The sequence below is a fragment of the Dromiciops gliroides genome, chromosome 3 (assembly GCF_019393635.1).
Source record: "Dromiciops gliroides isolate mDroGli1 chromosome 3, mDroGli1.pri, whole genome shotgun sequence".
In the NCBI taxonomy this organism is placed as follows: domain Eukaryota; kingdom Metazoa; phylum Chordata; class Mammalia; order Microbiotheria; family Microbiotheriidae; genus Dromiciops; species Dromiciops gliroides.
This window is the reverse complement of record NC_057863.1, coordinates 489,862,176-489,877,863: the sequence shown is the minus strand read 5'-3', so window position 1 is coordinate 489,877,863 and position 15,688 is coordinate 489,862,176. Positions and strand designations below refer to the sequence as shown.

Sequence of the window (15,688 nt, the reverse complement as noted above, 5' to 3'; positions counted from 1 at the left end):
GACTTTGGACAAGATGGTCTCTAAGTTCCTTTTGAGAGTTCTACATCTCATGATTCTAAGCTATTTAACTAATGGCCAGTTGTGCATTTTTATGGGGCTGAGGAGCTGAAAGAACAGCTGGCTTAACCACATCTTCTGAAATCAAGTGGGGGTAGCAACAACCTCCAGCCCATTGGAAGTTCCATCCATGGTAACTTTTTTTTTTTTTGGTGAGGCAGTTGGGATTAAGTGACTTGCCCAGGGTCACACAGCTAGTAAGTATCAAGTGTCTTGAGGCCAGATTTGAACTCAGGTCCTCCTGACTCCAGGGCCAGTGCTTTATCCACTGCACCACCTAGCCGCCCCCACCCATAGTAATTTGAGGCTTCCTGGGGAAGAATTATTTATGGGCCCCACTAATATTCACACTAATGGGGTATTCAGATAACACTTCACACTAGGTATTCAGATAACAGACCCCATAGAGAGCCACAGTGTTTTAAGCAATAGAAGAGTTTTTCTTTTATTCAAGTGATCACATTCATATTTCAACTTTTCACACAGGCTGAAATCCAGTTTCCAAGCTAAGTAAAAAAAAAGAAAAGGCACTCAGGTTCATATAGTCCTGTCTACCTTCTGAAAGGTACATCTTGGCAGTGAAAACACATTGTACAACAAGCAAAGTATTTCAAATGTATTGAAGAGCACACACATTAGCCAGAACATTCCCTCCTCCCCCATGCCCCCAACCCCTGACCCCCATTTTGATAGTATCACTATTGGTCATATGGTTGTCATTGAGCTGTGTAGCATATTGCATTTACAAAACAGATTTTCTTATAATTTCAAGGTTTAGATAACTGCAGTGTCATTATTAAAACTCATGTTTTATTCTCCCCCCCCCCGCCCACCCCCATAAGAATACTGCAGCTATTTTCATGAGTCAGTTGTGTACTATGTTGTACTTAAGTAATATGGAACACCTGGCATTATAAAAATACTTTTTATGTGAATAGGAGTTCAGCACTAAAACATGTAATACTATAAAAAAACATTTGTAATCATAATAGTATCAATCACTAGACAAAAAACATTTTCTCACTCTTTGCAGCTAAATGTTTAATAACCTTTTAGGAAACACACCTCCTGGGAAGGTGAGACAGACTAGAATGTCTACTCAAGGTAGACTTAAAGATATTTTAGTACACAATCACCTATCTAGTCTTTCCACTTTCACAGAATTGTTTACTACATTTCTGATAATGTAGGTGATTAATTCTCCTAAAATATTTTGTCTCTATTTGTTATGAATTTCATTGGTAGCTATAAAAAAATCAGCCTAGGGAATAAATGTTTGGCATTGGTATCCAGATGAACACTACAGGTTTGTCATTAATAGTTCTATTTTCATTTAAAATCTTTTAACTTGGAAAACCTGTAATTGCATTTTGTCCACTGTCTGAAATCAACTCATTCATTTCATTTTGCTTGCTTTCTTTTATGGTATGATTGGTGTGATTTTTTTGAACCTGTGCTCTTCGGGACCTTCTGAAACACAATTTCATCAGCAAGTAACATAATTCAGCCACATTTAACAGCATGCAAATCACAGATGCCGCAATCATGAAAATGGTAAAAACAGACTTTTCGGTAGGCCTTGAAATAAAGCAGTCCACGATATTGGGACAAGGATCAATACTGCATTTCACCACCCAGGGCAGGTTGTAGCCATTGTAAAGAAAGTAAAAGACATACATAAAAGAGGCTTCAAAGATAATCCTAAAGAAAATACTGCTAGTGTAAGTCCACCACAAAGACCCCTCTATTCGAACCTTCTGTTTTTTAATTTCTTCTAAGTCTTTGTATTCAATCCCTTTCTCTCCTTTCCTAAATTGTCTTACTTTCTCGTGTCTATTGTATGTAACATGCATGGCTACCAGAAGCGCTGGAGTGGAGACAAAGATCAGTTGCAGAGCCCAAAGTCTGATATGAGAAACAGGGAAAAAGTGGTCGTAGCACACGTTTTTGCATCCTGGCTGCAGCGTGTTACAGACAAAATCTTCTTGCTCATCTCCCCACACTTCTTCGGCTGCTACGACAAGGATCATGACTCGAAAAATGAAGAGGACAGTAATCCAGACCTTTCCTATGCTGGTGGAATGTTTATTTACGCCTCCAATGAAGGTATGCAGTGTACTCCAATCCATCTTGTTGCAGATTTATTCCTAATAAGAAAAAAAAAGGCAAATGTCACTCAAAATATGTGCAGGTATTTTTGGAGAAGGGTTGACAGAGAAAGGCATGATCTTATAAGAAACAACAAATGAGAGTGGCCATGAACTGAAGACTTCAGCAATTTTATTTTTTCCTTAAGCTTCCTGGTAGGTGGTACAGTGGTTAGTATGCTGGGCCTGGAATCAAGAAGATCTGAGTTCAAATCTAATTTCAGACACTTACTAGTTGTATGATGTTGGCAAGTTATATATAACCTTTGCTTCAGTTTCTTCAAATGTAAAATGTGGATAAAAGTAGCACCTACCTTGCAGTGTTGTTGTGAAGATCAAATGACATATTTATAAAAAACACTTAGTATAGTCTCTGGCACATAGTAGATGATAATACAAATACTTATTCCTTATCCCCCTTCCTGGTAGCTTTTAATTACAGGAGGTTCACAGAATGTCCTATGGGAAATTCTTTATCCAATAACAAAACTGGTACCAACTATTCCTTTTCAGCCATCTTAATACAAGTAAAAGCAAGGCTCTATGCATTTGAATGGCTTCTTGGAATTAATCCAGAAACATAAGTAAACAAATTAATTCCTGTCACTTTTTTAAATTCACTGTGTAAATATGTATTATGTAATCAGTTTGTTTTTTCTAAAAGGATTAAAATGTAATGAATTTTAAAAAGCTATTGATAGTTTATAAAAAGTCATCCTTCAAAGTTGTATAGAATCGTGTTCAATAGATTAGAAGAATAAAATAGAAATCAAATGCCTGTGATTATACATTATGTATACCATTAATGTTTGCCAAAAGCTTGTGTTCAGTCATCTGCTTCAAATATTTGCCACAGTATTTGGAAGGTACTACTGATATATGCAAGGTAAGTGACACTAGGGACAGAAGGAGAGTGAGCTTGTGTTACTATTTTATTAACCTTCTAAAGATATTCTTCCTTATGCCAAGAAACCTGTTGTACTATAATCGAATTCCTCCTCATTCCCCATCACCATAGAAGTCCCACCCCCAACAGATTATTACTTTCTTTTTAAAAAATGTTTTATTGATGTGGGTTTTTTTTGTTTGTTTCTTTGTTTTTTTGCAGGGCAATGAGGGTTAAGTGACTTGCCCAGGGTCACACAGCTAGTAAGTGTCATGTGTATGAGGCTGGATTTGAACTCAGGTCATCCTGAATCCAGGGCCAGTGCTTTATCCACTATTGATGTGTTTTGATTTTACATTATAAATATTTACAGATTGTCCCCACTCCATGAAGTCTCTTGTAACAAAGTAAAACAAGTAACTAAAACTTATAACATTGCAGCCTCATTTGAAAGTGCATGGTACATTCCATGTCTGTAATATCCCTTCCTCTATTTCATAAAACTTAATAAAGGGGCAGCTAGGTGGCACAGTGGATAGAGCACCGGCCCTGGATTCAGGAGGACCTGAGTTCAAATCCGGCCTCAGACCCTTGACACTTATTAGCTGTGTGACCCTGGGCAAGTCACTTAACCCCAATTGCCTCACCAAAATTAAAAAAAATCTAATGAGTGGTCACCAATAAATTATAAGATTAAAAAAAATTTAATAACAAAATTATTTGAGGCTTTTCAAAAGTTTCCTTAAAACAACTCTTCTTATACATGGATTATGGGACCTTTTGGCCTTTTCTTTTGAATGAATGAAAAGCTATTCATTAAGCTCTTACTGTGGCACAAGAATTATGTTAAGGTCTAGAAAGATACAAACATAGAGAGAAAAGCTGCCTCCTAGGAGCTTATAAGGGAAAACCACACATGGTCTTTTAATGCACAACATAAAACGCATAGCAATGTAAAGGAAACCAATTGTACTCAAATATAGCTATCAAAATATTTTTTTTAAATATAGGGGAGTGGTGGGTGGCAAAGGAAAAGAATTGTAGTCTGAGAAGTCATAGTGATACTGAGTTGATGATGCCTAAGATACTCCCCTTCTAAATCTAATGTTACATAATTTGATTACTGTTTTTACTGTTTTCATATTTAGCCATTTGATTACTTGCTGCTTTTATCCACATTTTACATTTGAAGAAACTGAGGCAGAGGCTATATAACTTGCCAACATCATACAGCTAGTAAATGTCTGAGATTAGATTTGAACTCAGATCTTCTTGATTCCAGGCCCAGCACACTAACCACTGTACCACCTACCAGGAAGCTTAAGGAAGAAATAAAGTTGCTGAAGTCTTCAGTTCATGGCCTCTCTCATTTGTTGTTTCTCATGGTAATGGAGATGGAGAAAGAGGAGGAATTCGATTATAGTGCAACAGGTTTCTTGGCATAAGGAAGAATATCTTTAGAAGGTTAATAAAATGGTAACACAAGCTCTAACAAAGTAGCTCACTCTCCTTCTGTCCCTAGTGTCACTCACCTTGCATATATCAGTAGTACCTTCCAAATACTGTGCCTTTTTTGGACTCCCAGGGATATAAGTTGCTCTCTTGGATAATCTTATCTCAATGATGGCAACACTATTATTATCTCCTCAAACATTCTTAGTTCCTCTGCTACTATCCAGCCCCTAACCTCTGGGAGTCACTTGGGTGCTAAAGTGTATATACCTCTGTCATCACAGCCCTGGAACATGGCTTTTTTGCAAAACAATGCTGGCTGCCATTTCAATTACTTTTCTTGGGCACTCCTCCCTTCTGTCTTTACAAAAGATCATACTCAGATAATGAGAGTATGGGGGCTAGAAATACACTCTTCCCTCATAAGACTCAAGACCATTTGTTTACAATTCTCATGCATTTAAACAAGAGCATGAGGATGCTGGAACACATATTCCACTGGGAGAAGGCTTGCAAAAGTACAATTAGGAATTTCCATGCTACACATTCCAAGACCTTCTCCACCATTCTCCCCCATCCCTAATTTTTCCCTTTGCCAAAATATACAGAAGCAAACTATGGGAAAATTCTTCCCTCCACAGTGCTTACTCTACACTGAACTAGTCTTCTAGGTACTCCAAAAGATACAAAAGAAATAGGGCCAGGGGATTTTAGAGCTGGAAGGGACTTCAGAAGTCATCTAGTCCAAGAGTTCTTGTCTGGGAATCTTCAAATTTTGTTTTGTGTTTTTTTCCTTATAATATATTTATAACATATTTCAAAATTAATCTTTGTATTCCTATATATTTTATTTTATGCATTTAAATATGATGCAAGCAGAAAAAATGTCACCTCTAAACAGGAAAATCTGGAGAACATTTTCCATTTGGACATTATGCTGGAAAGCATCCACGATGGTGGCAAACACTTTTGGTAAACATACATTTCCTTGTTTTAAGCCTTGCTCGACACTAACAACCAGAGAGTTGAACAAAGGTCGCTCTGTTGTTGCATCTTTTAGGAATCCTGTATACTTTTGATATATTCATGGGAGATATTGTGTTGGAAGAAAACCCTTAAGGCAGTATTTTGCTTTACTGAATCAAAATTAAAAAAAAAATAGTCAACAGACAATAAGCACAATGGGGATCTTATATTCTTTGTACTTTTGCATTGTATCATTGTGTAGTTAGTTATAAATTGAAGGTCTTCTGTAGGCAATAATTCAAAAATGTCTTGTTTCCTTCATCTCTCAAAAGATTTGGGCCTAATTATATGCATAAAAAGTAGATAAAATATACCTGTTGTTCACATTATGATATGCAGTCAGATGGACAACCCATAGAGCTTGTCTATTAGCATATATCTTAGGCAGATACATGGACAATGAGCTGAGCCCAGGGTTGACTAGAGGAATGGCTGGATTGCCCTTGGGAAAAGGTACAACACTTTTAGTAACTGAATTTCTCCCTGAAGCAAAACCCATCATATGAATAATATTCTTCTGGTGATACTGTATGAATTAAAAATTTTCTCTACATGCCATTTCATTATCTTACATGTTTGTCAAGAGGAACTATGGCCCTAGCAAATAGAGGGCTGACCTTGGATACAGGCAAATTTGGGTTCAAGTGTTTCAGTCTGACACAGTGGCTGTATGACCCTGGGCAAGTCACTTAACATTGCAATGCTCTAGGCCAAAGCTTCTTAAACTGTGGGTGGAGACCCCATATGGGGTTGTATAACTGAATGTGGGGTTCATGAAAAATTTGGCAGTAAATACTTGATTTGTATACCTATTTTATATACCTATATGCCTGGGGTCATGTAAAAATTTCTTGGGTGGAAAGGGACTGGGAGGGGGAAAAGATTAAGAAGCCCTGCTCTAGGCAACTCTCAAAGACTCAAGTCACTGGGAAGGTACTGACCTGCATTGGTGCATAGATTTTCCTCATTTGGAAGTTCCTGATACCAGTAAAATCATACTAAGTAAGTTACTTATCCCTATTACATACTCACCAAAAAAACTCAAACATTTGAAGCTTTTCTTTCAAGAGACAAGCAAATCATGGTGTCAACTTAAAATTATGAAACGCATATTGGCTCTAATGAATTTCAAGGTGTGGGGAACACCTCAAAGGAAAAATTGAAGGGAAATATAATAGCATCTGGAGAGGGTGGGCAAAGATGGTTCCGCAGCCCAAGTTCAGATCAGCTTTCTTTGGGCCTCTCTCCACCAAAAAAGAAATGAGGGAGGTGGGCTACATTTTCCTTTCTAGACTTTTTCTGGGCCCCCAGCACATGTGATCTAGAGAGAAAAGAAAAGAAAGCTAAAAGGGGAGAAGAAATGGCGGCGGGGGGTGAGGGAGAGGCAGAGCAGAAAGAAAGTTTAAGCTGTCCAAGAGTAGAATGTACTGATTGGAGAGGTCATGTGTTCTCCCTTCTCTGGAAGCCTTCTAGAATGGGCTGGATGACATCTTGTCAGGGATGGTTTGGAGGGATCCACTTTGGATAGAAACTGAAATAGCCTCTCAGTTTTTTTCCAACTGAGATTTTATGGCCGTGAAGCAGAGGAGAGGGGAGCACTAACTAAATGAGAAGGCTCCAGCTGACATACATGTCTTACTGCAGTTTACATCATAATTAACACATACCTTTAGGAAAAGGGACAGAACTATAACATGGTAAGTTCTTTGAGGGTAGGTATTATATCTTAACATCTTTAGTATTTCTCTCAGAGCCTTGCACATTACTTTGCATAAACTTAATTGAATATTTCAAGAATCTGTGATTTTTTTTTATAGAGCTGATACTTCCTCTCTTTCATGTCTTCCTCAGTAGACTGCTGTGACCAAAAGGCCTTCATTCTTGACCTAGCAGCAAAATGCCTGGTGATGAACAACTCCAAAGCTGGTTGTTGAAGGATAAGTATATAATGGTTACTGGGACTTTCTTTAAGCATTTTTTTTTTCAGTTTGGTAAGACCTCCAAGGAGTTTGTGAGAGCCTACAGGAGCCTAGAGTTCATTCTTTGGCATAATGAGTCATAGGAATATGGCCTTAGTAGAAAGCTTTGTATATGGAAGTCACTTAATGTGCATACATTACATCTTCAAAGAATTTTGCATCATTTAGATGTATGCTTGGGAGACAGGAATGTCATTGTTATGAATTGTCCATTTGAAAACTAAATGCAGTTATATCTGATATGCTGTGGTCACTCAGGATGACTAATCCAATTAACAAATAATCAGATCCAAATATCCACTTGTCAACTTGATAAAGACAAGACCCAGAAAGATTCTGGGATCAACACATACCGCCAAATACAGAACAAAGGATGTTAAATAAATCTGCATTGATTTTGTCTAATAGTGAAGATTTTTATTTTCCAATCATGCATTGCCTTCCATTTAGTTACTATCATTACTAGGTAACTTGACAATTTAATTCTAGAAATGTGTTCTGTGTGCCAGTCATTCAATAAGCACTTCCTAGCTACTCTCTATCATCATCATATCATCACCACCACCACCACCATCACCACCACCACCACCACCACCACCACCACCACCACCACCACCACCACCACCACCACCACCACCACCACCACCACCATCATCATCATCATCATCATCATCATCATCATCATCATCATCATCATCATCATCATCATCGGGTAGAGCTTCCTTAAGTCAGAAAGACCTAAGTTCAAATCCAGCCTTAGACACTTACTATTTAAGTAACCCTGGGCAAGTCGCTTAACCCTGTTTGCTTCAGTTTCCTCAACTGTAAAATGAATTGAAGAAGGAAATGGTAAACCACTCTAGTATCTTTGCCAAGAAAACCCCAAATGGGGTCATGAACAATCATGACCAAACAATAAATATAGTGCCTACTATGTGCTAGGCCCTGTGCTAAGCACTTTGTGAATATTTCATTTGATCATCACAATAACCCTCTGAGGTAATTATTATGGTGATTATTATCCCCATTTTACAATAAAAGAAACTGAGATAAACAGACGTTAAATAACTTGCCCAGGGTCAAACAGCTGATAAGTGTCTTAGGCTACATTTGAACACAGTTCTTTCTGGCTACAAGCCCAGTGCTCTATTTGCTGCGCCACCCGTTGCCTCAATGATCTCTGTCATTCTCTGTGGTCTTGTTAGAGGACAGCTATCCCAGAAGCATAATGGATAAACTATTTCGAATGAAGAGAAAGAGAGTATATAATTTACTATACATTCACTAGAAACTAGAATCTTATGAAGTCCTATATATATTCATAGGGATTTGACAGATTACTGCTCCAACTCCCTTATTTTATAGATCAGGAAACCAAGGCCCAAGCACAGGTTGGCCCCTGAATTCTTCCTGCCATAAGTAATGGAGAAGTATGCAATGAAGTTTAATAATAAATGTTTTTTTTTTCTTTTTAGGCAATTGGAGTTAAGTGACTTGCCCGGGGTCACACAGCTAGTAAGTGTCGATTATCTGAGGCTGGATTTGAACTCAGGTACTCCTGAATCCAGGGCTGGTGCTCTACCCACTTTGCCATCTAGCTGCCCCAATAATAAATGTTAAATGAGTTTTAATAATAAGAGCCTGGGGGGCGGCTAGGTGGCGCAGTGGATAAAGTACCGGCCCTGGATTCAGGAGTACCTGAGTTCAAATCCGGCCTCAGACACTTGACACTTACTAGCTGTGTGACCCTGGGCAAGTCACTTAACCCCCATTGCCCCGCAAAAAAAAAAATAATAATAATAATAAGAGCCTGGAAGATTTTTAGTGGGTTTTTCTCCTCCTGAAACATGAAGAGGTTAGAATATGAACTTTAAGGTCCCTTAGAACTTTAAATCTAGCAGAATAACATGGTAAATAAAGGGTTCAGGTCCTATCTTTGATACATATTAGCAGTGTGACCATAAGCAAGTTGCTGAACCTTTGTGATTTTCTAAGTCAATATGCAGCCTCCAAGGATCCTTATATACTAGTCATTTCTATTTCAGCTTGACACCACTGACCTAAACTAACAAAATCACAGGTCTGAGAGGGTGGTTGGAGGGAAGAAAAGAAATGAAATTATATCGCCAAGTAAATCTGATACTGAGTACACACACACACACACACACACACACACACACACACACCCCTTTAGTGAGTGGGAAGAAAACAAATGAAATTATATTACTAGGTAAATCTAACTGATATTGAATGTGTGTGTGTGTATGGATGTATGTATATATACTTCTTTAAGAATGCAATGGTTCCCAATGATGAACCTAGAATACTTCAGTGTGTTTTCAGATAGGGGTATTTTAGTTGATTTCAAGATAAATTTCAATTCACTTTAATGGCACTAATGTACTGTAAGCCTAAAATGTTTGGAAGTCATTGTTGCATCTTGGTAACATAATCAAATTGTAAATCATGAGGAAGGAAGAACAGATGAAATAAATTCCAAACTATTATTTCTCTCTCAAATAAAGATAATTCATTTAGCATGATTCTTTATTAGTTATAGAAGTTATTGCATCTACAAGTTACAATTGTATTATTGTAAAAAAAGAAGAATTGAAATTAAGATCTCCCTAAGTACCTAACACAGTGCCTGGCACACAGTATGCACTTAATGAATATACCAGTTATTAGTGAATAAATATATCCATTTAAAAATTCTTTATTAGTTATAGAAGATTTAAAATATAGGTCAAACATGCTTTATGAATTTCCCTCTGCTTTTTAAAAAATAAATTTCTGAAAGTGAATTTCACTTTTCTAAGTACTTTCGAATTTCAATAAACAAAATGCCTTTTTCCTTTTCTTCCTCAAGAGAGCTATGGGCCTTATGGGAGGAACTACTGCAGTAAAAAGTAAAATATTAACTTTGTCTATTTAAACAAAATTTCATTTTAACTGGGGACTTTCTACTTACCTCTTAGGGAAAAGAGCATACTTCTTAGCTTCAGTATAATTCAACTTAAGAAAATATGGTGGCATTTGAATTTACAAGAGATTGGTAGAATTTTTTAAAAATGTGAAATGCATAATTAACTTGAGTAATTCAGCATCACACCCATATTACAAAAGCCATAATCACAGCGCTAAACACTTAACTAAAAAAGAAAATCTGTGACTACAGTGGTGATGTCAAAGTTTAGGCATCTTTGTGAATAAGGAGATAGTCCTTGTCTCTCCCTACTCCAGATTAACTTGCTTTGAAGTATATGGATATACCAGAATTCTACCAAAATAGTATAATTTTTAAATAGATATATTTATTCACTAATAACTGGTATATTCATTAAGTGCATACAATGTGCCAGGCACTGTGTTAGGTACTTAGGGAGATCTTAATTTCAATTCTTCTTTTTTTACAATAATACAATTGTAACTTGTAGATGCAATAATATTTTAGCGTCACAGTAAAAGTCACCAAAACCAAAAAACAAAAATCCCCTCACCAAACTTTGCAAGCTATCTCAAAGTAGTTCATCAATTCTCAGCAGAACTGAGTTAGATAGTTCTTTATTGTTCTGGTTAATATTACTTCCCTTTAAAAATAGATAAACTGAGTTAAAGACTTGAAATCAAGGTCACTTAGTGAATAATTAATAGACTAGAGACTAGATTATAGGCCTTTTAATTCCCAGTTTGTTTAAATTGGGTGCCTATATTGGTAAAAAAAAAAAAAGGAAAAAACAAAATAATTCCCCCTACCCTGACCTTTGTTGTTGTTGTTGTTCAAGCTTTATTTCAAGGGACTCACAGTGATTCTGGTGAAGAGAAGATAATTAGATCAAGGTCTGGGTCCTTAAAAAGTGGGAGCCTTAATCTTCTACACCAGTGGATTGCTCAGAAGTCCCAAGCTGCATCATAATGCAACTCTTTACTCTGTTTTCAGAATTTCAGGATTATTGCCACCTGTTAAAATATAAGAAACAGTAATTGTTTTTAACTTACCCTAAGATTTTAAAAAATGAATTTCTATTCTGTTTTTGGGACCAACCCTTTATGTATCTACAGGACTTCAGAAAAAGGCAAGGTTAATAGGATAATTTTTTAAAAATCAGAACTTCTCCCAAGTTAGTAAGTTTTTGGCTTCTGAAACTGTTATTAATTGAAAACAAAATTCTCTAAACAAAATTTAAAAATAAAAATTTCTCCTTTTTCAAATCACCTTTACTAGAAATTAAAAAAAACCCCTACCCTTTTCTTGGTCTCCTAAGAAATCAAGTTTCATGAATTTTAGTTTATAAAGACCCTTTAAAATGAAACTTCAGTGAATCCCTAGTTATTGTAACTTATGATATTGATCAAACATATTAATAGATTTATATGTTCTTCTCTGTTTGCTAAAACTCAGAATTCCAATGGAGATGTGTGGAAAATTAGTTGACATTTGAGATGTGCATTATTACCTAAGTTTTTTATGATATTTAATAATCTAAATAGGATAATTTTTTTATTTTTAAAATTTCTTCTTGTTGACTCCCATAAAGTTAAGTCTTCACTCTAAGGCTTATTAGCAAAGTCTCTGTTCATTCAGGCAAATCTGTTTCCTTTCCAACTATTTTAGTATAATCAGGTTGAAATGACCCTGGGAATAAAGAATGAGAAGTCTTTCTGTGTACCTAATTTTATCCTCCAGAGGAGGTAATGGGAGTCATTTAAAAGATTCAGAGCTCATCAACTAGAAAAGTTGACTAAAAACTTCTTTCCTGCCCCAATTCTAATATTTTTATTACTAATTTAGAAGAATCAGTATGAACTCATGAAATATGCAGATTCAACCAATGAAAATTTTTTTAAAATGCTGCTTCACCAATTATAATTTAGCCAAGAATTTTGCACAGCAATTCACAATGGTCTACACGAAAAGATGAGACTAGAAGGATGCAGATTTTTCCCCTCTAGATTAATTCAACAAGCATTTATTAAATACCTACTATGTGCCAGAAACTATACTAAGCACTTTACAAATATTATGTCATTGGATCCAGAAAATGTTTAGTCAGCCTCCATGTGTCACTTTCTTGACACCATCTCCCAGCTTTGGGTTTACTTAAGTGGAAAAGATGTTCAAAACAAATGGAATGAACTTATCTTCATATATAGCCCCAGAAGCTACCAAAAACCAGTAATATAGTTTAATTTCTTGAAGCAATCCAATTGTTTAAAACACACACACACACACACACACACACACACACACACACACACACACACACCAGTTTACAGCTGTAAACTGGGAAGGGAGGAAGTGATTTTAGATCCTGCCAAGGTAAATTAGACTCTAGAAGTGCTGAAATTGCCAATTACCTATGGACTTGACTAACCCTTTCCCTCCAGCTTTCAACGCCTCCTTGGGTTTTCTCTTGGCAGAATCAAAACAACTGCCAAAGACTGTGCCTGATCCAAACAAGAGACAAAGGTCTGTACAAGAACAGTTTTGAGCTGCATCCCAAAGATCAGAAATTCTAAGGGAAATGCAATGGGGGCAGAACATTTTCTTCTAGAACATAGAGGCTATATTTGATGAAAACTGGGGCACTGAAATGTACTTTATACTAGAAAACACATTCAACTAAGGGAAATAAAGCAGTGGCCCTGGAGTCCACAATCAAATCAGTTGTGCAGTAAGTTGACAACTGGATTCGATCTATAAAGAGGTGCAAGGCTGGGACAATAGAATTTTTGGAGCCCTAGCTTCACTGTCTATGTGTGAGGCTGGCCAGCACTCAGCTCAGGCTGGGCCTCCGAATGTGAGAGCTTGTCAACCATGCACTCACCTCAACTCCATCTATGCTCTTCCAGGAAGGGAAGTTAGGTGACACATTGTGATACTTTGGGATGGGTCTCCTTTACTGGACAGGGAAGTGTCCTTCCTCAGTTTCCTCCTTTATAATCAGGTGTGTCAACAATTACCCTTAATTATTGTTGTCCACGACTCTAGGCATCAGGGTTTGACAAGTCTCTGAAGCTGCATGCCATGGAGGCAAGCTGGTTAGAAGTATCTGGGTGTTACCACTGGTTGAAATGTCGTCTTACCTTTTCTCCACGAATGCCAAGACCCCACAAATACAAGAGAACGGCAATCAGGACAAACAAGAAGGGGTTGGGAAAGGCCAGACACCATACTCTTGCCTGCTTAAACACTATACGTTTATAAAACCTGTTGTGCAAGTCAATTAGGAAGCAGCCTAGGTTAAAAGTCAAACCAGACACATCCTCTTGACTAAGCATTGGGGGTCACTTTAGTAAGAAAACACCCTGGGTTCTTTCCCCCTATCCTAACTGGCACAGCCGCTGGCTCAGGTGTACCTGGTGGAGGATGCAGATGACTAGGCAGATACCAGAGCCCCTATCCAACGCGCATCTTCAGTTTTGTATCAGCGAACCCCTTTTCCCCCTTCGATGGTAACCCCCATACACACGCCCCACAGGCAAGTTTGTATGAGTGCAAAGGGTCTCTCCTCCTCCTTTTTCAGCAGCCGCTAACGGATTCTCCACCAGCACATAACTCTCCAGGGAGGAATCGATCCCTGCAATCCTGGGGTCTTCCCATTTTAGGGTCGAGATGGGGAGGGAGGACCGGAAGGAGAGGGACTGACCATCCTATGAATACTGAGCTTCCTTAAGGGGTGTGGATACAGGCGGGGCGCACAGATTCTCAGTTTCTGACACAACCCCGACCCGGACCCCAGCCCCCAAACCCCTCTCCTAGTAGCCAGCGCAGGCTGGTAGTGGCGTAGGGCTTACCTGTGTCAGTGGCGTGTGGCAGGCGTGTGGACAATCCGTGAGTGATGGAGGGGGCGGACGGGAGGGAATGATGAGGGAAGGGGAGCGAGGGGAGGAGGGTCAGCTGGGCAGCATGTGAAGGGGCGAGGGGCGCGCGCCCTCCAGTGCCGGGCTTGCTCCCGGGGTCGGGCGCCCGGGTCGTTGCCTTCCCCCCGGGGGCCGCCACTTGGCAGCTCTCTCTACAGCGGCTGCGTCCCCGGCTCTAGCCCAGGCTCTTGCCTGAGTGTACGAAGTTCAGGGGTTTCCTGCCGAGTTTAGGTTAGGGCACTCGCTTTCCACCTGCAGCTCCTTTTAACCGCACCCCCCACCCCGCCTCTTCCCTGACGCGGCTCGGGCGGACTCCAGTCCCGTTGCCCTCCAGCTCCGCGGAGCTCAGCGGGCGCGACGGCGGCTGAGCAACGAGTGGAGGGCAGTGCCCCAGGCGCCCACCGCGAAGGAAGGGCGACACCCAGTGCACTCCATCCACGCCTCCGCCCGCTGGCCCTGACGAGGTCAGCTGCCAGCGGGCCGGTGCAGCTAGCCCGATGGGGCACGGCTTGCTGTATTTCGGGTGCCATTCATTCTCTCTTCTCTTTTCAATCTCCTTAGGCAAGGGGTCTGCGCAGATGTCTCTAGGCGAGGACCAGAAGGAGAGATGGATGCTCCTGCCACTGGCCACCAGAGCAAAGACGCTTTTGCCTCCCTTGAGCCAAGAGCTTTCTACGCAGTCCAGGACCTTAATTGTGTGTGTGTGTGTGTGTGTGTGTGTGTTTCATAAAGAAGGACCCTTTTCACTGCCTTTAGGCCCAGACCTCTCCGGACCTAATTTTTCATATTCTCTCCTAGCATAACAACAATAACAACGATAGTTAGCGTGTATGTAACTTTACGGTTTGCAAAGCACTTGACATGGTATCTCATTTGAGCTTCATGACAGCACTCTGAGGTGGGTGTTATAATTATGCCCATTTTGCTGATGAGGAAACTGAGACCATTGGAGGCTTTAAGTAATTTGCTCCTAAGTACCTGTCAGATTTCAAACAGGTCTTCCTAACTCCAAATCCAGAACTCTATCCACTAGGCCATGCCGTTGACCTTGTACAAGACCTTGTACAACTCGCCCTCGGCTTTCCTAGAAGAGCTGCCTACGGACACAAATATCGTTGTTGTTGTTACTATTTATTAATGCTACCTTATGGTACTTAGATACATTGGCCTTTGTTTAGTGATCATTTAAATTAGATACCTCCATACTTGTCTGGCTCCTTCTTGGAGAAACAGTTGGTTTGTAGTTGTGATGCTCTCCTTTACAGAGACCAGCCAAT

General features: G+C 39.1%; 1 protein-coding gene across 5 annotated transcripts; it reads right to left on the bottom strand.

Moving 5' to 3' along the window:
* Positions 1-482: 482 nt before the first annotated feature.
* GJB6 (gap junction protein beta 6) lies at positions 483-15,012 on the bottom strand. 5 transcript variants are annotated; one of them, XM_043998113.1, is made up of 3 exons: positions 14,346-15,012; positions 11,310-11,507; positions 483-2,204 (listed from the first exon to the last, which is right to left on the bottom strand). In XM_043998113.1, the coding sequence occupies exon 3, from the start codon at positions 2,184-2,186 to the stop codon at positions 1,401-1,403; it is 786 nt and encodes a 261-aa protein (XP_043854048.1). In that variant the 5' UTR covers positions 2,187-2,204; positions 11,310-11,507; positions 14,346-15,012; the 3' UTR covers positions 483-1,400. The 5 variants fall into 5 exon arrangements, with proteins under 5 accessions (XP_043854048.1, XP_043854044.1, XP_043854046.1 ...); XM_043998109.1 differs by having other exon boundaries at positions 11,353-11,507; positions 14,346-14,852; XM_043998111.1 differs by lacking the exon at positions 14,346-15,012 and adding an exon at positions 13,908-14,200 and having other exon boundaries at positions 11,353-11,507.
* Positions 15,013-15,688: the final 676 nt, after the last annotated feature.